This window comes from Alosa alosa, chromosome 16 (assembly GCF_017589495.1).
Source record: "Alosa alosa isolate M-15738 ecotype Scorff River chromosome 16, AALO_Geno_1.1, whole genome shotgun sequence".
NCBI classification, from domain to species: Eukaryota; Metazoa; Chordata; class Actinopteri; order Clupeiformes; family Clupeidae; genus Alosa; species Alosa alosa.
In genome coordinates this window covers 5528385-5550678 of record NC_063204.1, presented here as the reverse complement: position 1 = coordinate 5550678, position 22294 = coordinate 5528385, and the positions used below count along the sequence as shown (strand labels likewise).

At 46.1% G+C, this 22294-nt stretch overlaps 1 protein-coding gene across 7 annotated transcripts in view; it reads left to right on the top strand.

Moving 5' to 3' along the window:
• Window positions 1-22294, top strand: part of ntng1a (netrin g1a) — a 101976-nt gene that overhangs the window by 8329 nt on the left and 71353 nt on the right. For all 7 annotated transcript variants that reach the window (XM_048266108.1, XM_048266107.1, XM_048266105.1 and 4 more), the window contains exon 2: window positions 2449-3438. In XM_048266108.1, coding sequence (XP_048122065.1) covers window positions 3193-3438 — 246 coding nt within the window. In that variant the 5' untranslated portion in view covers window positions 2449-3192. The remainder of the gene's footprint in view (window positions 1-2448; window positions 3439-22294) is intronic.

The window sequence follows — 22294 nt, the reverse complement described above, 5'->3', positions numbered from 1 at the left end:
TGGCACCTCAATATCCTGGCTGACTGTTTGTGGGAGGAGAAGGAGAGCCATAAAGAGATGGCTGGGGATGCACACAGGCTTCCCCCTGGTCCCCAGGTGAAGCACAGAGCCTTTAGGTTTCTAATTGATCACTCAGGAGTTGTGGGCTATGCCGGGTCAGCAGTCACATCGACTGGGCCGACTGATTAACCGCCACTAAAAACGCAACACAGCTCCATCCACAAGATTGTCGGCCCAGTCGTCGTCAATTATCTCTCCGCCCTAGACACCAGACTAGAGAGAGAGAGAGAGAGAGAGGGAGGGATTTATAAAAAGAGAAAAGGTTGTAGGGGAGGGAGGGTGACCAAGAGAGAGCTTTCAGGCCCCGTGTTTGCAGTTGCAAAGTGTGCTGTCTCGTTACTTCTGAAAACGCAGAGTATGCAAGGCTCCTAATGCTAAGTGAAAATATAATGGCACCAATGGTTTGGCAAACAATTTAACTGTTTCCCCTGATGTCACGAATACAAACAAAATAAAAAGTCTACAGTATATAAATATTTTCAGTTAAAAATATCACTTTTATTATTATCCCCCATCTATTTATTATTGAAAATAGCAAGCTTCCCCTAGGCTGAGGAAACCAGACGAAAAGCAAGTGCACTTGAAAGCACACTGGCTGTCACATTGTAATGGCAATGGTGATCTTGTGTAGATGTTTGGCAAAGTGGATTTCTTTGAGGAAGCAGCAGGCTGTTCCCATTGTGCCTGGCTCCCCTGCTGTCTATCTCACACTATTACTCTCTCACACACACACACTGTCTTTCTCACACACACACACACACACTGTCTCTCTCACACACACACACACACTCTCTCTCTCTCTCTCACACACACTCTCTTTCTCTCTCTCTCTCTGTCTCTCTCTCTCACACACACACACACTCTCTCTCCTCTCTCTCTCAGAAGTATATTTGATGCATGCAGGCTGTCTGAATGTCTGGGTGAGCTAGGTCTATTTCTGGATGCCTTGGACTCTTGGTGTGTGCTCTTAAAAAGTGTATGTGCCATGGTGCCGTTCTCAATTTGCCACTCGTACCACCAAATAGTATAAAAATAATGTGGGGGCTGTGGAGGTAGAACAATAAATAAACTATAAAACATATAAAATCGAATCTAAAACATTTAATGCTCTCTAACGGTTCTCTAACATCAATTGACTATTCTTTGACTATATCCATTGACTGTGATTAAAAAAGGGCTTTAGCTGTCTAGGTTCCATTTATATGTTTTTTTTTATCACCTGTTCTTTATTTAGCCTCAGGATAGTAGGGGTATCTCACTACTAATGCTATCTTTTTGATCAATGTTAAGTTGTAATTGACAGATATTCATTCATGGGAGCTTTCTTTTTGGCGTTTTTTTTTTGTTTTTTGGACGAAAAAGAAACAACTGCCCTGGACGCCAGTGCAACCATACCTAGTGCGGCTGGTTTCCTGAATTATGCGTTGTTTCCAAATCTGATGAATTGAGCCAGGTATCCAGCATGCATATGCTGTTATTGAGCAGAGCTCGGATACATGGTAATAAGGCATAGTCAGATGTGTACCTTTCAGTCAAGGATCAGCCAAGATCCTTTTACATTCTTTTTTCATTATTGCGTGTGTGTGTGTGTGTGTGTGAGTGAGTGAGTGAGTGAGAGAGAGAGAGGGGGGAGTGAGAGTCTGAACATGAGCATTCTCAACCACAGAGGTCAGCTTTTACACTTCTGCAGTACTTTGGCACATAAAGGGTCTCCCGATTTTGTTACTATAGTAACCTTTGTGAGACTAACCTCTGTAGTTGGCCTTCTTTAAAATCTCATTAAAATAGTGGAGAGAGAGAACAAAAAGATATAAATATATATAAAATAAGTCTCTGGTTCTCTGCAGTTCTCTGTGGCGAAGCCTTGGCTCAGCACTGTAAACATCTCACTCAGTCCGTGGGTCAGATGGTGTGGAGGGGGTGGGGTGGGTTGTAGGGGAGCCGAGGTCTCGACGAGGCCGTAGGGACCCGGCCAGCGGAGGGGTGTTGTTTGGACTTGACTTGGATGGCATCAGACAGACTGACGGGCCATGAAGGGCAGGGGTGTGAAGAGGCCGGATCACCTTCTCTTCCATGGCCTTTGGGTTATGCGATCTTTTCCCCCCTCCCTCCCATGCTGTGCTTACACACACACACACACACACACACACATACACATATACACTCAAACACTCACACACACCCCTGGCTTTCCTCCGGCCCCTGGACACCCCTACCTGCCATTGCCTCCGCCTTCAGGTTCTCCCGTTCGTTATTGCCTAGCGTCGGCTAATTCTCAGGTTGATGTCAAACTCGATCTCCCCTCTCTGCACTGCCTGACACTCATCCTCTCCCCACTCTCTCTCTCTCTCTCTCTCTCTCTCTGTTTGTTTGTTCTCTCCCTCGCAGCGTATGGGTGCCTGGCTTGACCACGGTGGAAAGGACGCGACGGAACGCGAGAAAGAAACCTGCGGCAGCGCCGTGATGATTGACAGGAAACAGAGTTGAGAGGCCTGTCAGTCATCGCACAGACGGAGAGAGAGCGAGATAGCGAGGTCGCCGCTCCGCTCCACCCCACCGAAGAGGCACGTCTCTCCAGCGCCCTCCTCCCCCTCCGAAAACCCCATTCTGTCCGCGCCCACTCACGTTGCGTCCCTCTCCTCCCTCCTGCGTCCAGGTCCCCGTTTATCAGCCGAACCAGCCGAGGACCCCCTCTCCTTGACCTGTCTTTCCCCTCTCCCCACCAACGCCAACTGTCTGCCAAGAGGGACACCTTATCCAGCTGGGGACGTTAGACGGACTGGAGATCCATCCATCTGGAAAAAAAGCAGTGCTTTTCTGTCCTACTACGAACACCACTAGCGTCTCCCCCCATCCCTGCTTCTCTCTCCGAAAGCCTGGAACAGCAGGTTGGCATGCAGCCACTGCACCTCTGGCACAGTGAAGGTTGGATTATTTTGTAAGCCCGGGCCCAAATCTCTTTCCTCCGCGCCGTGGGGAATAGAGACAGGGAAGGAATACCACGTTTAACAAAAGAAAGGGTGAATCAAAGGGAGGGGGGAAAAAAGGGGTGCAAAGAGAACAAAAGGAAAGCAGGACCCAGCCGTCTAAAGGATCTCGGTGGTTGTCCACCCACACAAAAAGGAAGCAGCCATGCGTTTCCCTGTGCTGTTGACCCTGCAGGCTGTGTGGGGGAGCCTGTGCCACGCCATGCAACACTACCAGGCCACCTGGGGGCACTACGACATGTGCAAGTCGCAGGTGTACACGGACGAGGGCCTCACCTGGGATTACATGGCCTGCCAACCCGAGGCGGCCGACATGACCAAATTCCTGAAGGTGACCCTGGATCCGCCCAACATCACCTGCGGGGACCCGCCCGAGACTTACTGTGCCCTGGTACGTATGTGCCACCTGCCTCTTATAGCGAGATGCCCGTATGTGCCACCTGCCTCTTATAGCGAGATGTACGTATGTGCCACCTGCCTCTTATTGCGAGATGTACGTATGTGCCACCTGCCTCTTATAGCGAGATGTCACTCATCTCTATGTATGTGCCACCTGCCTCTTATAGCGAGATGTCACATCTCTACGTATGTGCCACCTGCCTCTTATAGCAAGATGTCCGTATGTGCCACCTGACTCTTATAGCGAGATGTACGGATGTGCCACCTGCCTCTTATAGCGAGATGTACGTATGTGCCACCTGCCTCTTATAGCGAGATGCCCGTATGTGCCACCTGCCTCTTATAGCGAGATGTACGTATGTGCCACCTGCCTCTTATAGCGAGATGTCCGTATGTGCCACATGCCTCTTATAGCGAGATGTCACTCATCTCTATGTATGTGCCACCTGCCTCTTATAGCGAGATGTCACATCTCTACGTATGTGCCACCTGCCTCTTATAGCAAGATGTCCGTATGTGCCACCTGACCCTTATAGCGAGATGTACGGATGTGCCACCTGCCTCTTATAGCCAGATGTCTTTATGTGCCACCTGCCTCTTATAGCGAGATGTCACTCATCTCTACGTATGTGCCACCTGCCTCTTATAGTGAGATGTCACTCATCTCTACATATGTGGCACCTGCCTCTTATAGTGAGATGCCCGTATGTGCCACCTGCCTCTTATAGCGAGATGTACGTATATGCCACCTGCCTCTTATAGCGAGATGTCACTCATCTCTACATATGTGCCACCTGTCTCTTATAGCGAGATGTCACATCTGTACGTATGTGCCACCTGCCTCTTATAGCGAGATGTCACATCTCTATGTATGTGCCACCTGCCTCTTATAGCGAGATGTACGTATGTGCCACCTGCCTCTTATAGCGAGATGTCCGTATGTGCCACCCAGAGGTGGAAAGTAACGAAATATATTTACTCACGTTACTGTATTGAGTAGTTTTTGTGTGTATTTTGTATTTTTTAAGTAGTTTATAAAATCGGTATTTTAAATTTTACTTGATTACATTTTGAGTGAAGTATTGTACTTCGCTACATCAAAAATCCCATCCGTTACTTGAGTAAAAAAAAAAAGTTAAGACTGACGAAAACGGAAAGGGAGAGAAAAAAAATCGCGCCCTAAACCACAAGCCTAGTGATAATGATCAGCGTGTAGCCTACAACAGGACGTGAATCAAGCTGGCGCCATGCAGTCTTTCTGAAAGTGATGGAGCTGGATCAGGAGATGCATCAGATTAGCCTAACCAATGAAAGTGTATTTTCCACTATTCCAATCGGTTGTCTCAGTTCATTTTAGCACTAATGATTGCGGAGATATTTAAGCAAACACCATGGGATTTTCGTGTTTTGACGTTTGTGCTCACCTTTCTTTGGAAAGAAGTTTATTAGCAGTTGTTGTTTCCCCTCATTTTGATGTCTCTTTTTTCCTGTTTTGGCCTTTGTTTTTAGTAACCTGACTTGGCTTTCTTGGAGAAAGACATTGCACCAGCAGCAAAACAATTAGCGGTCCACTACTAGCGATGCTCAACTAAATAAACAAAAGATAGACTACCTTATGAATCGTGCAGGCGGACTAAACCATTTAGCTCTTTAGCAAGGGAGAGTGAGAGTGACCTTACACAGTTTTCACTATGTTTTGTATACAAAATCCAGTCAGTCAAACTTTACATTTCGTCTGACATTCATTTTGACATTTAATTTGGAAGTTAAAATATTCAGGTAAAATAAATATATGGTGGAAATAAGTATTGAACGCTTAATTTTTTTTTCAGTAACTAGCCTAAACTTCCAGTGAGTCTATTCGAAATTTTCACCACACATTATATATTAACACACATATAAAAAATCCAAACATAAGAGTTGTATGTATTAAAGTGGAATGACACAGGAAAAAAAATATTCGTGCCTACTGAAATTTCTTCAATACTTTGTGGAAAAGCCTTTGTTTGTAAAGGCAGCTTCAAGACATTTCCTATATGACAAAACTTATTAGTGATTTTGGCCCATTGTTCTAAACAGATTCCAGGGTCCCTCTTGTGAATCCTGATCTTTAGTTACTTCCAGAACTATTTAATTGAATTGGCTGCCTTCAAGTCTTTCTGGAGCTTTCTCCGAAAGTGGTTCCTGTGCATGGCAGGTTGATGATGCAGTGATGTTTCTTCCACTTGCAGATAATGGCTCCCCATGCTGCTTACTGGAAGATTCTGATGTTTTGAAATGCATTTGTAACCAGTTTCATTGATATGTTTTGCAACAATAAGGTTGCAAAGGTCTTGGGAGAGCTTTTTGCTTTTATCCATCATGAAATGTTTCTTGTGTGACACCTTGGTAATGAAAACCTAGCCCATTAATATTTAGGCTACTAACCAAGCTTATATTAATTTGCACAGATAGAAAGGATAACTACTCTCTATACAGATTCCAGCTCGTTCCTTCCCTTTCCTTGCCTTAGTGCTTTTTCTTAGCGTGTTCAATACTTTCCCCCTTTGTTATTCCACTTCATTACATGACTCTACTTATGGAGTTGTTTGGATTTTTTATGTGTGGATTACCTGAGTTATTACTAATGCCTGGTGAAAATGTTGTGCCCCCTGTATTCCACTTTTTACGGGCCCCTCCTCCATTGGGGCCCTATACTTCCCACTTTCCCCCCCAGTACGACGCCCTTTAATCTGCTGAACCTTCTGCTCGTTTCCAAATATAAAAAAAACTCTCTGCAACTCAATATTGGCCTGCCTGCCTCAGCTGCCTGTGAGGGGCTTTTCAGTTGTGCTGGATTATGGTTCACTGCAAAGCGACCCAAGGATGAGTGCAACTAACTTTGAAAATCAACTACTGCGGCCCTCGGCGGCCATATTGCAACACTTATCGTGCATCTATTTCAGCAGAAATGCGTGAGCGTAAGGCTTCACTACACCAATCTTGCTCCAGCAGCGAGATCACAACAGATTATTGGCACAATGTCTTCACAGCACACCACATGATTGGCTCAATGTATTTTACAACACACCACATGATTGGCTCAATGTCACATGTCGACGTTTTGCCGCGGAAGGGTTGTGATATGTGTAGACATATGATGTGTAGACAACTGCCATATTGGCGTTTGGCCCCATACATTACTATGACCCCATACATTACTATGGAGGATTTTTTGAGTGCTGTATCTCCTCATTAGAAAGTCTTTGGTAAAACTGGTTGTTCTGGTACCCACCCCCCCCCCCCCAAAAAAAAAAGTAACTAAGTAACTTTTACTTAAAGTACATTTTAAATGAACTACTTTTTACTTTTACTTGAGTACATTTTCAGATCGGTATTTGAACTTGTACTTGAGTAATATTTCATCAAGGTATTGGTACTTTTACTTGAGTACAATATTTTCATACTTTTTCCACCTCTGGTGCCACCTGCCTCTTATAGCGAGATGTCACTCATCTCTACGTATGTGCCACCTGCCTCTTATAGCGAGATGTCACATCTCTACGTATGTGCCACCTGCCTCTTATAGCGAGATGTCCGTATGTGCCACCTGCCTCTTATAGCGAGATGTCACTCATCTCTACATATGTGCCACCCGCCTCTTATAGCGAGATGCCCGTATGTGCCACCTGCCTCTTGTAGCGAGATGTACGTATGTGCCACCTGCCTCTTATAGCGAGATGTACGTATGTGCCACCTGCCTCTTATAGCGAGATGTCACATCTCTACGTATGTGCCACCTGCCTCTTATAGCGAGATGTCACATCTCTGTTTTTGTCTCTCAATCTTCTATTCAATTATTTAATTTTCAAGTTGTTATGGCATTTCAATACACACACCACTTGTACACACACAAACACATTTCCCTACACTCTCTGTACACACACACACACACACACACACACACAGTCACATGATATATACACCTACTGTATACAGAGCAAAGAACACTGCAGCATGCACATATAAACAAACATTCAACAAACAAACAAGTGTGTTCTCCACCAGGTGCTCCAGCCATTTTCTTGTTTACACGTTCACAGTCCCCGATGCACTGGCTCGGTCTCACACCTTCAGCGTTGAGCATATGGCACTCATTTAATCTCCACCCAAGAGAGAAAATCTGTGTAGATCACACACTGCTGGCATGGATGCCGCCGTAAATAAGCTGAGTGTATTCCCAGTGCTCCTTAAAGCCAAACTTGCTCGGAGTTTAGCATGCTGACGGGCTCCGAGACGTGACTGAAGTGAGAGTGCAGGTGTTGTTCTGTGATGCTCACAGTTGCTCCTAGCACAACCCCCTAACAGCCACATTCTTATGACCAAGGAGCTAGAAAATGTCTTATTAGGAGCAGGGATGGATTACTGAACGGGCCTACTGGGCCCAAGCCTTTGCATGGAATCATTGCCTCAATATCAACAAATCAGGATGTAGGCTATGAATCTGATTGAATTTAGTATTGGCCATCTCCAAAATGCACCAGAATACAGGAAATCACATCAAACAAATTAAAAATGTTCTGGGGGAGGACCCCCAAACCCCCCCTCCCACATATACGACAATAAGTGGGGGGCCCTTAATACATCTGGGCCCAGGGGTCCGAAAGTTCATAATCCGCCCATGATTAGGAGTAATGTTAGTTTTAATAGTAGGTGTTGTTGTTAGCAGTTGTTTGGGAGCGTACCTATGTTCCCTGGGTCCTATGTGGGAACATAGCTGGGAACATAGAACCTGGGGAACATAGGGATGACCCCAGTTGGTTTTATTAGCATGTTATTAGCATTACTGCTATATTACTACTGTATTACTACAGAACTAATAGTCTTGCTAGTAGCATCAGTAGTGATCCTGTGCTATGCGAAAGCCACAGTGGGGGATTTCTGGCAGGGGATCAGTGATGGGGACTGCATAAGAGTGATAAGTGTATTTGCGTTTAGGAGTCAAACTGCGGCTCTTTAGTGGGGCCTTTGTGGGGGCAAAGTGTTTAATTAGGAGAGTGTCTTCCCCCATCATTTGTGCCTCTATGCTTTGAGTCTCACAGCTGGCTGCCACCATTTAGTGGTACAGGGCCAATGGAAGATGAAAACACTCTGGAGGTGTGTGTGTGTGTGTGTGTGTGTGTGTGTGTGTGTGTGTGTGTGTGTGTGTGCGTGCGTGTGTGGGTGCACACGTGCCCATCAAACATTTTATCAGAACAAATGAGCTCCTAAAAATTGCACGACCGTTTAGATAAATAGAGGAGGTTCCAAAAATGTAGCTCCTAATGATGCCCGTGGAACAAAAATAGCCAGATGCCATCCATGGTGAGAAGAGAGACAGAGACACAGAGATGAAGGTAGGAGAGGAGAGGAGAGGGGAAGGGGGGAGGGTCTACTTGTGAAAAAGGCACAAAAAATAGAGTGACAGGAGACCTAATATCTAGTGTGCAAGGGGCTTTGAAAAGTGAATTATTCAATATGTTTTGTAGCTAATGTGTTTTATTCATAGGATACATTATTCAAGGGTGCATCTCAGATGCACTTTTAAAAAAACGCTGACGTTCCATCTCTGACAGATTCCCAAGGATAGGCCGAGTGGCTCTGGACCGGACCTGTTTCTGAGGGTCAGTGTGACAATCCTTGTAACCAGGAAGTGGCCTTGCACACCCCCTCTAATCAACTCCACAGAACTTCCCAGACAACACTCTTTCTTGTCCCCTCTCCTTTTGTCTTGTCTGTCGCCATGGTGTGTGGATGAGTGATTGTGGCCGAGTGTCTGGACGTCACTCTTGATTTCTTCCCCATCAACGCCTAATTTCGTAGACACTGGCCCTGTAATACTCTTCCATTTGCACCCTCCGATGGGGTCGATTGAAACAGAGTTAATCTTTGTTTGAGACGTCTTTGAACAGCCGAATGCTTCTGTAGTGTAGTATGGTTGCTAGAATGCTTCTGAGGTGTAGTATGGTTGCTAGAATGCTTCTGTGGTGTAGTATGGTTGCTAGCCATAAACATTAATTTTCCTCCCAACGTCCCCTCTCTTTAATATCAGTCTGTTGCTTAGAAGTAGTGCTTACCACTTTTGACTTGCCAGTTTCAGTTCGCTTAGCATGAGTGCAAATCCTGAACAAAGCGTATTGCCATTATTGTAGTCATGTCTAGTGACCAGGATGTGGCTGAGTCCTGACAGGTAGAAGTGTTATGATATGACTTCAGCCATTTGACAATAGCCCTCCAACCTAACAATGCAAACTGAGACAGAAAACCACTTAGTTTATAGTATTGTGATACATCACAATACATTGAATTGTAATCCCTGTGATACAAATCATACAACCCTATGTACAACCCTAATGTCTGGGCCAGTTTACCTCTGTTTGGTTTCCATTCCCATCCAATTTTTTTTAAACACTTAGCGCTGAATTGTCAGCTAACATTATGGCAATCTATTGATTACTTTAATAACAGTTTATTTTTTATTATTTATGACTGTGATCTTTCTTTTCTTTCCTCCTTCACCCCATCTCTTCCTCCTTTTTTCCACTCTGGCACTTGTCATTAGTATGCATTATCAGAGAATTCAATCCGCTTAAATTGATTTCTGCTCATATCCATCCCCAGGCTGGAGGCCTCCTCCCTCTCCCTGCCTCTCTCTCTCTCTGGGCTTGCGGCGCTGCTTCCTGTGATTAGGACTGTATCAGTCATCGCTGCCTGCAGTCAGACAGAGCCTGCACCAGGCAGTCAAAAGAGGAGGGTAGTGGGCATGGGGGCTGGGCTAGGTGGGAAGGGAGGGACAGCTCACGAGAGTGTGATCCCACCACTGGGGGCTCATCCTGGGGACCCGCTGCGGCCACGGCAGGGTGGGACGCTCGTGACCCGCGTCGGGAATCAGGCTGCCTTTCTTCTCTGGGAAAGGGTGACCTTTAGCTCAGCAATAACTTGACCTCTGGTGCGCGTTTGGGTGCTCGGCTTAGCCAGATATTGGCTTTTCGCTGTATTAGTCATTGAGCCGTGTTTGATGACTGTGATGACAGAGTGATTGCAGGGAGAGGGAGCGACTCGGAGGGTGGATCTGGGGACTTGCCTCTGGGTTGTATTGATGCTCTGGTCCTGGTAATGAAAGAGTTTGAAATCACCTGTTATTTGCCAGAAATAAGAAACCTCTTGCCTTATAGATACAACAGATAGCACCGGCAAACAATAGAACCGATCTAACATAGATATTTCAGGTCCGTGCAAGATAAGAGCTGTGTTTATAGTTGGTAGCTAGTTGCTATACGTAACTGCAATTCCAATATTGCAGAATTCATATTAGTATTAGGCTAAAGCTGTAGGAATCATGGACCAGAGCTGAAACGTACTAAATAGCTTTAGTTGATTTTTGTCATCTTATTTATTCAAATGAATCATTTTCAATCATTTTACAAAATATGGACCAAGGATGTGTGAAAATGTATGTTAATTGAGGAGCCAAGGGGGAATTATCTGATTCATTCATAACCAGCCAATAATGTTTTATACTGGATGTCCTAAATGAGGGAACTCACTCCACACCAGGAAATGCTGATGAACGGACACAACTTACCCCCACCCGCCTCACTCCAACACCACCTCCATCATCATCACCATCACCACCACCACTACCGCCCTGGATTTCATAACCAATCAAATCCAAATTAGGAAATGAGAAGATTATTAAAAAGTAAAAAAAAAAAAACATTTGGCAGTGCCAGCACTTGTCTACTATTATGAGGCAGCCATTAAAGATATTCCAGTGAGGCCAGAGTGTTTCACTAATGCAACATGTCCTTAATTACGGCTTCATCTTACAGTGGGCGGACGAGCCTTGCCTCCTGAGTTCTGTGTAATGTGATTTGGCCGGTAAAGGGAGACTGAGGCAGGTAGAGAACAATCTAATCTCAAGAACAATGGAAAGGAGTGCGACTGAGAGGAACCGAGCCGACAAACAAACAAACACACACCCCAAACAAACGTAGCCCAGAACAATACACTGTCGTTTTTCCCCCTTTACACACGACAAATGGCAGGCGTACGGAAACTATCCCGTCCTCACATCCCTCAAGCTGTGCTCTCCCTCCGTCCAATAAAAGCGACGTTGCTTTATTTGTGTTTTGATATATAATGCTGACCTTTCTTCTGCGCACTTCTCGGCGATATTGACGGAGCTCGCGGGGATGATGGAAGGCGTTTTAGCTCATCATGCCTCCCCCTTTCAAGCACCGCCATTCCTCAAGTGGCTCCAAGCTGACATTTCACACAGAAATGAGTGTGCTGTCAGCAACAATACGGCTTGTTTCATATTCAAATGCTCCCCGCCGCGAGTCTGTGGAGGGAGGGATGCTGCCGGCGCGGTGTTGTTGTCTCAGACAAATGGTGACATTCCCGCTTTAATCAAATGGTTTACTCACACCAGCATCCTGCCTATAAGTGCACAGGGAAGCCAGCCAGAAAAGCATCTGCACCCAAATACTGTCTTTTAATGAATGCTGGTAGGAAAGGGGAAAGTAAAATAGCATTTGCAAATTTAACTACATTGGAGCCGAAGAAAAAAAAAAACTAATTATTTTTTTCTCTCTCTCTCTTCAGTAGAGCTGTTGAATATCAGAGGAATATAAGCACTGTTTATCTGTTTATGTGTTTACTTCTTTTTCAAAACAGAAGAAGTGACACAAATCAAGGCCCAATTGTGACGCTTAACTAAAGTGATTTAGGATCAGTTGTTGGAGCCTTCAAAGTTAGCCAATTTTGAGTCATTATCAAGCACAATGAGTTAAAACCACCGCTTTCCCTTGAACCGTAGACATTTGCATAATGAGCTTGGCTGGCAAATGCTAAGCACTTATTAAACATTTAAAGACCCACAATCAGTGCCTTGACACGCTGTTCGTCAATTTCCATACAAGCTGCAAAACAAAGGGCTTAATTGACTTTAAGTTAAGCCACTGAATACCAACGCCTGCCACGTGTAATCTATCACATAGTTATACTCACTAAAGTTATCTATTAAACTGTGGCACTGCGAAGCATAATAAAAACAATATCCAAAGATGTTATTTCTGGTTAACATGTTGCTCTAGATGTACACTCTTGGGATTGCAGAGAGGGTACATGGACCTTAGACCTTTATGAGCACAAGAGCGACAGTCAGAGAGCTAATTAATTAATTTAAAGCCTCCCCAGGCTCAGAGTCTTCCTTATCTAGCAGCCTTTTGCTAGGCAGTTGGAGAAAGCCGTTAAAGAGGTGACAGTGGATATTTCCACCTTTACAATATTAATGCCGAACGCGGCACAGTAGGAAACCGCCATCGCATGCGGACACTGAGCCACATGGGTGTCGTCATGACCGAAGCACACCCCTGTCTCGCCCTCCACCAGACTGGCATCAGGACCAGAGAGCAAACTTCTTGCTCAGTGTGCATGCTTCAGGCATTTGTATGCTGTAAAGATAAGCTACAATTTAACATCCTGGTATGCTAAAGGCTTTCAGCGGTGTAGCTCTTGAATCCCTTGTTCAAAGTGCATGAAGACTTTGAAGTCATGTCATGGATGTGATGTGTGCCACTATGTATGTAATGTGAAGGAAAAATATTCACATTGCCTTCTTAGTATTGCAGCCTCGAAAGCCATGAAATACTCGTGATTGTCCAAAATCTCCATGATTTTTGATCATTTTGTGCTTAGAAACCACAAGCCTCCGGAAAATGATTGGAGTGTGTGTGGGGGTTTGGGGTGGGGAGTGTGTGTGTGTGTGTGTGTGGCATGGGGGGGCTCCAAACATACTCTAGGCCATTTTCGATGTGTTGAAGTCGAGCAAATCAAATGTTTCACCTATCAGGGCTGCTGCTGCGACGGCCCTGACAGAAAGTGCCATTTTTCTAGTGGCGCTGGCTCCCCTTGTCTATCTGAGGTCTATCAGGACATGGATTAGGTGCTCTCAGCAGCCTGCCACAGGAAGATAAGGCAGGACTCTCTCAGTTTTGGCATCTCGTTTTCCTTCATGACAACTTTTCATCAGTAATCTTCCCTCCTGCTCTCCGGGAATAGAAGCGAAACAGCTAGGACAACGAAAAAATCAAACTGTGAACATTTCCCTATTATCTCTCCTTGTAGAAATGCGTTGCTGTCTGACTGAGACAGCGGATGGAGGTGTTTTGATTTTACTGAAATAATTCTCCTACGCATCACAGCGAGCAACCAAGATGCCACAACTTTAAAACAACCAAAAGCTTTCTGTGTAAGTTGACGTCCGATCAGCTAATATCATAGAAACAAAAGCAGTTCCCAAGTATCTACTACACTAAATATTAATCAAGACTGAATGCCCAGGAGATCAAAAACAATCCTCCCTCCCTTTGGATGGAAATACAATTAATGCTTCAGAGTTACTGTCAAGGCCCTCTGTAAGCCATTAAAGAAATCACATTTTCTCTAAGGTAATCACTGTGCTAAAGCCTCCCATTGGAGTGACCATACCCCCCATGAATAATGTCTGTATGAAGAGCTATTTGGCTCCCTAGTTTCATTTGGGTGACACAGGCGAGGGGAGAAAAGGGAAGTGTGTTTTAATGTATTCCATTTGACGAGGGCTTTTCTTTTCTCTCCCTCTCTTCCTGGGCTAGTGCCGAGCGAGTCCAAATCCCCCGCCCTGGTAATGAGGCTTTTGTTGTGTTTCACAGTTCATCACGCATGGAAAATTATCGGCTGCAGCCCTCCTCTGTGGACGGCTTCTAAGAATAGCCGCGATACAGTAGTAGACCATCCGAGGCAGGAGCAAGGGGATCCATTGACTTTTAATTGCCGCTGCTACTGCAGCCTCTGGGCGGCCTTCCCTTCTCTCCTCCTTTCACTCTCTCTCTCCCTCCATCTCTCACTCTCTTTCTTCCCTTTTCTCTCACTCCCACTTGCATTCTCCATCGCCTTTCCCTCTCTTTCTTCCCCTACCTCTCTCTCTCTCTCTCTCTCTCTCTCTCTCCCTCTGTTGTAACAGCCTTGTTGCTGCCACACAGCTCCCATGCCGGATGGATGTGGTGACTTTCACAATCTGCCTGTCGCTCCCCCATGCAAAATGGAGATGAATCTGATATCAGGGCCCAAACAGCAAAACCGCATCCAGCATGTTGATGACAAGCTGACTCGTCAGCCTGATTTATTTTCCCTGAGACTACTAATGTTTACAGAGAGCAAGCGAGGGAGAGAGAGCGAGAGAGAGGGAGAGAGAGAGAGAGAGAGGAAAGGAAAGTGAGAGAGTGGGAGACAGGGACATTAATATGTGCATTGAGAATGGAGACGTGGCTGATCACATCCCTCATTTAGATCAATGAGCCGGGGGTCACGGGGAGCCGGTCTCTGAGATACCAGTGAAGGGAGCAGGAGACGGCGAGGGCTTGCTCTCTCATTCAGCTTCAGAGATGCAGCGCGTTTCAATCTCAGCCACATTAACTAGCCATTGCAGAAAAGAGTGTGTGTGTTTGGGGGGAAAAGTGTGTGTGTGTGTGTGTGTGTGTGTGTTGGGGGAGGGGGAGAGATTAATGAGGGTGTATGGTCTGTGGATGTCAAAACAAGCTCATTTGGTAAATGAAGACAGAGAAAAACAGAGGCTCATTTTGCCCGAGTGAAGGAAGGATCTTATTGATAAATAAATTGATCGCTTTAAATGGGCAATGGAGTGCAAAATGCAAACTTGCCTGACTGGCAAATTCAAAGGAAATAAAGGCTGATGAAAAAAGAAAAAGTGAAGACGGGAGGGAGGATGAACAAATGAACAAGTTACATGCTCTCTCTCTTCCTCCCTCTCTCTCTCTTCATCCCTCTCTCTCTCTTCCTCCCTCTCTCTCTGTCTGAAGGGATGGCTGAGAGAGAGAGAGAGAGAGAGAGAGCGAGGGGGATTAATGGGCCTATTCATTTTCAAAGAGAACAGAGAAAGACAGAAGAAGAGGAAGGCTTTGGGAGAGCCACTTACTTTTTTGGGGGAGAGAAGTGGAAATGTCTGAGGAAAGCTCTTTGTTGGCCTGCAGTGGAGTGGAGTGGAGTGGAGTATGTCGGGTTGGGTGGAGTGAGTGAGTTTGGGCTCTGGGAGGAGTTGAGGGGGCCTGTCTTCTCGGCTCCATCAGCCCTATGGATGAGACCCCAAGGTCCCTGAGACTGACAGCTCAAAAACACAATGATCTGTTGTGTCTGCCCCACGCCCAGTGCTGGGGAGGAATTTTTAAATCAATACTGCCGCTATCAGAACTGGAAATCAAATGCTAAATCATTCCCTGGACATTTGCTGCATAATGGCGTTTGCTCCTTTGATGAATCGCTAATGTGTTTTTCTCCATCGGAGGCCTCTTTCTTTCAGCCCAGGATCTATTTGGTGTGAATTGAAGATGAGATTGCGCACAGGCCCAGGCTTAGATGGAAATGACTCCGCCGAACACAATGTCTTTACGGTGCTGGGGATATTGTCGCGGTCCCCTCCCTCGAACCCCCCATAAATGGAAAATAACATCACCCTAATGCTTCAGAATGGCGGCGCGCGTGTGGGGAAAATGTGCTCTGCTTCTTTAACACGTGTAGATCGTGGTCCCTGAAAAAGATAAAAAGAAAAAAGAAAAGTGCAGCCTCAACAAATGGTGAGGAATTCACCTCAGCGGAATGGCCCTGGAAAAAAAAAAAATCTTAACACACTCTCGCTCGGCGGAAACACTGGTCAGCACGAGGAGGGCGAGCTGGAAATGTGTTTCGCTTAATTAAAGAGACAAAACATAGGGGCCCTGGTTAGACCCGTTTTGATATAAATCTGCATTTATTGCACAAATGAGACTGTCTACGGACCAGTTTGGGTGAAAGCCCAAGAGCTTTCTTTTAATTAGGGAGACTCTGATTACGACTGGGAAACGCTAGGAGAGAAAGGAAGAGAGAGAGAAAGAGTAAGAAAAAAAGAATAGAGGAGGAAATTCAGGGGTGCAAGTTGCAGAGCTGCAGTCTGGATATTGAGATAGTTAGGTCTTTATTGCTGGGGCCAGTGGCCAATCTGTAAATTGAGTCTGCTAGCAGGCAGACTGCAGTGTCTGCAGCTCTGTATCCGTAAGGCACAGTAGTTACTCGTCTGGCATTTCAACCCCCCCACCGTCTCAAGAGCGTGCCTGCGGGCCACTGTCTGTCTCTGCGTTGTCTTATAATTAGCAAAAAATCCCTCACCTCTCCTGATAGCACACTCTGTTTATCATTGTTTTATAGCAGAATGGACATTTTTCTATGCATGGAGCCAAGGAGCTAAAGGGGTAATTTGGGTACTGGTAGCCCGTTGATTGTGTCTTGGCAGACCACACACACACAAACACACATTCCTGAGGACAGTCCCTTTTCCTCATGGTCCAAAGCAAGCTAGCCTCCATTTTCAAACACTGTCTTGGAGACGTGACATGACAGAGAATGAAAGGCTGACAGCTAACGAGCATTCAGGCTTTCCTCGCAGGCACTGAGCCATTGTTCCTTTGGTTTACCCAGACTACTACGGGGTTTTTAGCGGGTATGCGCTATTTTTTTCTCACACTCTGACACACACAGATATACACACACTTGCGTCATGTCTCGGACAGGCAGATATCACGCTCCTGATAGTCTGCCGCAACTTTCTTCCAATCTAATTAGGAGCTCACTTTGATCCTCTATTGTCTCAGCTCAGATTCGCCTGTTCTTTACACACAGAGAAAATACCAGCAGCAGAGAGGGGTGCTAAGAAGCGGGAGTGCAGGAGAAAAGCAGCTCAGAGAATGCAAATGAGCTTTGTAGACTGACACTGCGAGAGAGGGGGTGGGGCATGTGTGTGTGTGTGGGGGGGGTCTTCCTCCTGCACAAGAGAGTTTATGTGGTTTGGCAACAGACTGACATGACGTGCAGATGGATTTTTGCCTCGCTTTCCAATCTGCCTTACTGCTTCTCCTCTCCCCCCCACACATGGTGTTGTTCTCCGCGTTTCTCTCTGTCAAACAGAGTCAACTGTTCCCGTCCTCAAAGGCGCAGGACTTCCAATTAGAATATCAGCCGGACTAGCAGTGGAGGCGAACGAACACGATTATACACTGACGTAGGTTTTACCGCCAACAAAAAAAAACACACATAAAAACAAAAACAGCGTCAGCTTGGGGCTCGAGGCGAACAGCAGAGCAGTCAAACAGCCTTGGATGCATCGGATTGCAACATCTATAGAACCATTTGTATGAAATTATTCCGCATTGAAGCCCGATGGGCACAGGTCTGCATTCAAAATCACCTTCGACTGAAAACATGTTGATCCCAATGGGAAGAGACCAGAAAACCTGTTTGGTGGACTCATTTGTTTGTTTCCTCATGAGGCAGCCTTAAGGCCACGGAAATAAAACTCATTTCATATTCCATTCATATCCTCTCCAGTATTTACAATCGCTTAGAAAAAAATGAATATAGAGTGTACCTCCAGAGACCCTGCCATAGATAGACCTGTGACATGCAGTTCACACCCTCACATTAAAGATACTACTAATGCGAAAGCCCCATTTAGCCACTGTCATTAATCCTGTATTCATTCTTTTTGATTTAGCTCAGGAACACCGACCGCAATTTGTATTTATTCCCACTTGAGTAAATTATACCCCACTAATAATCCTAATTAGTTCTCCTAATGTATTTCCACTCCAACATTCTCTCCAGAGGGTGCTTTGAATGTACAAGCCATTATGGCCGCCTAACGAAGTCAACTCCCGTCCTGTTATACCTCTTTTGACCCTAGTGAGTTCAGCTGGATGGTGGGTGGGAGTGTGTGTGTGTGTGTGTGTGTGTGTGTGTGTCTGTGTGTCTGTGTGTGTCTGTGTGTGTGTGTGTGTGTGTGTGTGAGAGAGAAAATGTGTGTGGTGTGTGGTGTGTGTGTGTGTGTGTGTGTGTGTGTGTGTGTGTATGCATTGGCACACTTTGTCATAACAAAAAGTGTAGATAATGTCTCCTCTTATTTCTGACATTAAAGTGTTGTGGGGGAAAAAAACAACGCAGCCTTGGAAAGCGAATGCCTTTTACGTGAGTCGGTGTGCAGCGCACTTCCCCTCCTCTTCCTCCTCCTCTTCCTCCTCCTCCTTGAGTTTAGATGCGTATGTGTCTGTGTGCGAATGATTCACCTCTGCCTGTCAGACAGTCACTCGGTGGGACCGCAGGCCGTTATGTGTGTGTGTGTGTGTGTGTGTGTGTGTGTGCCAGTGCTAATGATCAGTGTTGCGGCTGCCTCGACGGAGCCTCTTAATTCGGGCAGGATTCTGGTAATGCTTTTGAACTCTGCTCTGCTTTCGGAGAACGGATGAAAGCGGGCATGTGTGCCAGCGTGCCATGTGGCAGCGCGTCAGGGCTTTACTCCGTCGGCAGATAAGACCCGCCCGTAAGCCCGCGAAATCGAAACAGCCTTGTGACGCAGCACACTACCGCATTATCTTTGCCCGAAAAAAAAGTTTTCTGTGTACGACTTTATTTATTTATTTATTTGTATTTTTGTGTTTTTTTAAATGCCACTAAAATAGGACATGTTTGTGCCATAATCCCTTTATGTAAGCCCCCTTCCAAACAGGTGATTTATACAGAGTGGGACATGCCAGCTGATTAAATTATGATCCAATTTGTAACAAAAGGCCGCGGTGGTGTGTTGTGTCAGCCGCACTATTGAGCACTGGATTTAATGGACTCAGCGCCAGAGATCAGTCACTTTAAAAGCAGACTGGAGTGGATCATTAAAGCAGAGAAAACAGGTCTGTTCTCGCTGACCGGTCTGTTAAGGCTGGTTTCATGATTGGGTGTGGGCGGCACTTTTTCACAAACCTGTGTTTGGGGGGGTCCAAGTTCAGGATAGGGCAGCTGATGAGGTGTCTCTGTGTATTTGTGTGTTTGTGTTCGTGTGTGTGTTCGTGTGTGTGCATGTGTGAGTGTGTGTTTTTTTGTGTTTGTGTGTGTGTGGTGTATTTTGTGTGTGTGTGTGTGTGTGTGTGTGTGTGTTTGTGTCGGTGTGTGTGTTTATTTATTTTTTATTTTATTTATTGGTTTATTTGATAGGGACCATGCATGTTAATGAACATTGTGTAAAAACACCATGTAAATATTAGCCTGGCCTTGGCCTGTCTACGTACTTCCGGTCGATTTCTTTTCCCTACAGTACTCCGTCTGGAATAGGTTGATTCACGCTCGTTTACTTCGGCAGTTGGGCAGCCGACCAACCAGCGAACAGTGGGCGTCCCTGAGAGCGATTACGTACCCAGGCATGGTGTTTCAATTACTACGTCCCCGCCCCTGAAGCAGATCGCTTGGAATACATCAACGTAGGGAGCGAAAATTACATACTTATGAAATCTTTGAGCAAATGTAAATAATACTTTAGGACATTAACAGGAGTGTCATCCAGGCTTCCAGTGGTTTCCAGGCTATGTAAATATGCCAGAATTAGTAAAAATAACTACTTTTTATCTGCAGTCCCTAGGCACGTGACATAGGACAAAACATACAGATGTGTGTGTGTGTGTTTGTGTGTGTGGTGTATTTGTGTGGTGTATTTGTGTTTGTGTATTTGTGTGTGTGTGTGTGCGTGTGTGTGTTGTCTGGATCTGAGGCAATCTGTACTGGTGGTTTAGGAATGCCAGTGTGTAGAGTAGACCCTGCACTCGCTTGCTTACCTCAGATATTGGACGCCAGGCGGTTACAGCGGCAGTGAACACAACAGCATCTCGTTCCAGGGTGGCAGTGTGGCCGCCGACACATGCTGGGCGTACTTCTGTTAGCATTTACAGAGGAGAGGGGTGGGAGAGGGAGGAGGATGTTGAAGTGCCCCCCCGCCCCCATCTCTGTCTTCATTTGTCGTGGAGAGGACAGTGTTATGGTGGGGAGGCGATCATGGAGATAATGGCGTTAGGCTGGCAGCGCTGGGCAGGGCTGGGCTGCGCTCCGTGGCTGGCGGGCTGGCAGCCTCTCCTGGCGCCCCCTCTGAGGAGCGTGTGAAGGCTTTCTGTTCGCCCACTCCAGCCTGGGGAGGCGGCGTGGCTCTGCATCAGTACATCCGCCCACAACGCCTCCCTTCCTCCCTCCCTCCCTCTCTCTCTCCCTCCCTCCCTCTCTCTCTAGCTCTCTCCTTTTTCTCTCCCGCCAATCCGAAAATCCTCTTCACAGCTACAACCTCAGTCTTTCGACAAAACCCCAAGCCCACAATCCCCAGTGCACCCCCACTACAGCCCCCTCTCTCCCCCACCCCTCCCTCCCTCCCTTCCTCCCCCTGACAGTGAGCTCCCTTCCCAGCAGCAAGGGCCATGCTCTGCCCTTGACTCGCAGCATGCCTGTGGCTGTCACACCACCACGGAGGCCGTCCAGCGCGTCTCACACACAATGGCTGCAAAAGGACTGAGCCACTGACAGCTGCTGCCTCCCACCCCATCACACGCCCACACACACACACACACACACACACACACACACACACACACAGCAGTGGCTACCTACTCCACCTGACCACTCATCTGTACGTGTTTGTGACTATTTTTGATAGGAGAGGTGCTTGACGTGCGCCACATTCAAATCACATGCATCCGTGCATCGCTTGCATCCATGCATTGCGTGTGTGTTTGCTGCTGCTGCTGCTGGGATTATAGCAGACCAGAGGAGCACAGTCCAACTCTGAATTACTTTGAGGGCTGCTTCAGGTCTGTGTGAGAGAGAGGAGGACAGAAAAAAAAACACACATCTGTATGCTTTGCAAGTACAGAGAAAAAGAAAGACATCTGAGGAACACACTCTCACCTATCAGAGACGAATCGCAAATGGCACAAAAGTGGGCTGATTTCAGTGCTCGAATCAAAGCAAGAAAAGGAACACATCAAACTGCATTATCCCCATCCGGCGTTGTCGCTGCTCAGCTTGATTCCGCCCTGTTACCGCCCCCTTTGCCATGCCTCGTCTTTGACGTCTCTTATTAACTGGCACTGACCCAGGTGCTTATGCAACGCGGCGCGCGTATGTCTACCTGCTCGTTTATCCGCGTCTCTGGTCTTCAGCAGGGATAAAAAAAAGAGAGGAGAGAAAGACTCGGCTCGTTATGTGTTTGTGCCGGGAGTCACATGCCGAGTGTGCTTGCTGGGCCCCAGCGAAAACGTTCCAGTCTTCCTGTCTCACCTTATTACTGACAGCAGTATACGCAGCAATTAAAATCAAATCGGCAACAAAATATTATGTTTGTCATGTCAGATACTGTAATGTAGCCATGTTTGCCATTTTCGCTACCACTTGTTATATAATAGCCCTCGGCACACTCGGGCCTCTTTTATTATTATTATTTTTATCTTTCTTTATTTTGTGTGTTGTGTACAGCTGCTGAATATTCAGCAGGGGCCTTAAGATTGGCCTGTGAGAAGCTGTGTGTGTGTGTGTGTGTGTGTGTGTGTGTGTGTGTGTGTTAGGTGGTGACTGGCAGCTCCAAAACACTCCTCACTAACTCCCTTTTGGCCACCTGGCCACCCACATGACGATTACAAATCCGTCCGACAAAACCTCTGCCAGTGTGACAGCTGTCATTGAGCCTAACATGTTTTTATTTAATTTATTTTATTTGCTAATTTATTTGTTTATTTTCCTCCTCAATTAGCGGCCGTTAATTTTTATAGTGATATGGGTGTAATTTATTCATCTCCTTGTTTATTTATTGTTAATTATTAAATTATTTCTGGATGTGGATTTAGGTATGCTATTTCAGCTCAGATGGGAACAGTTTGTTTTGCCTTCTGTTGATGGAATAGCAGATGTTTTCAGTCTAAATGATTTCAGTCTTTTTCGCT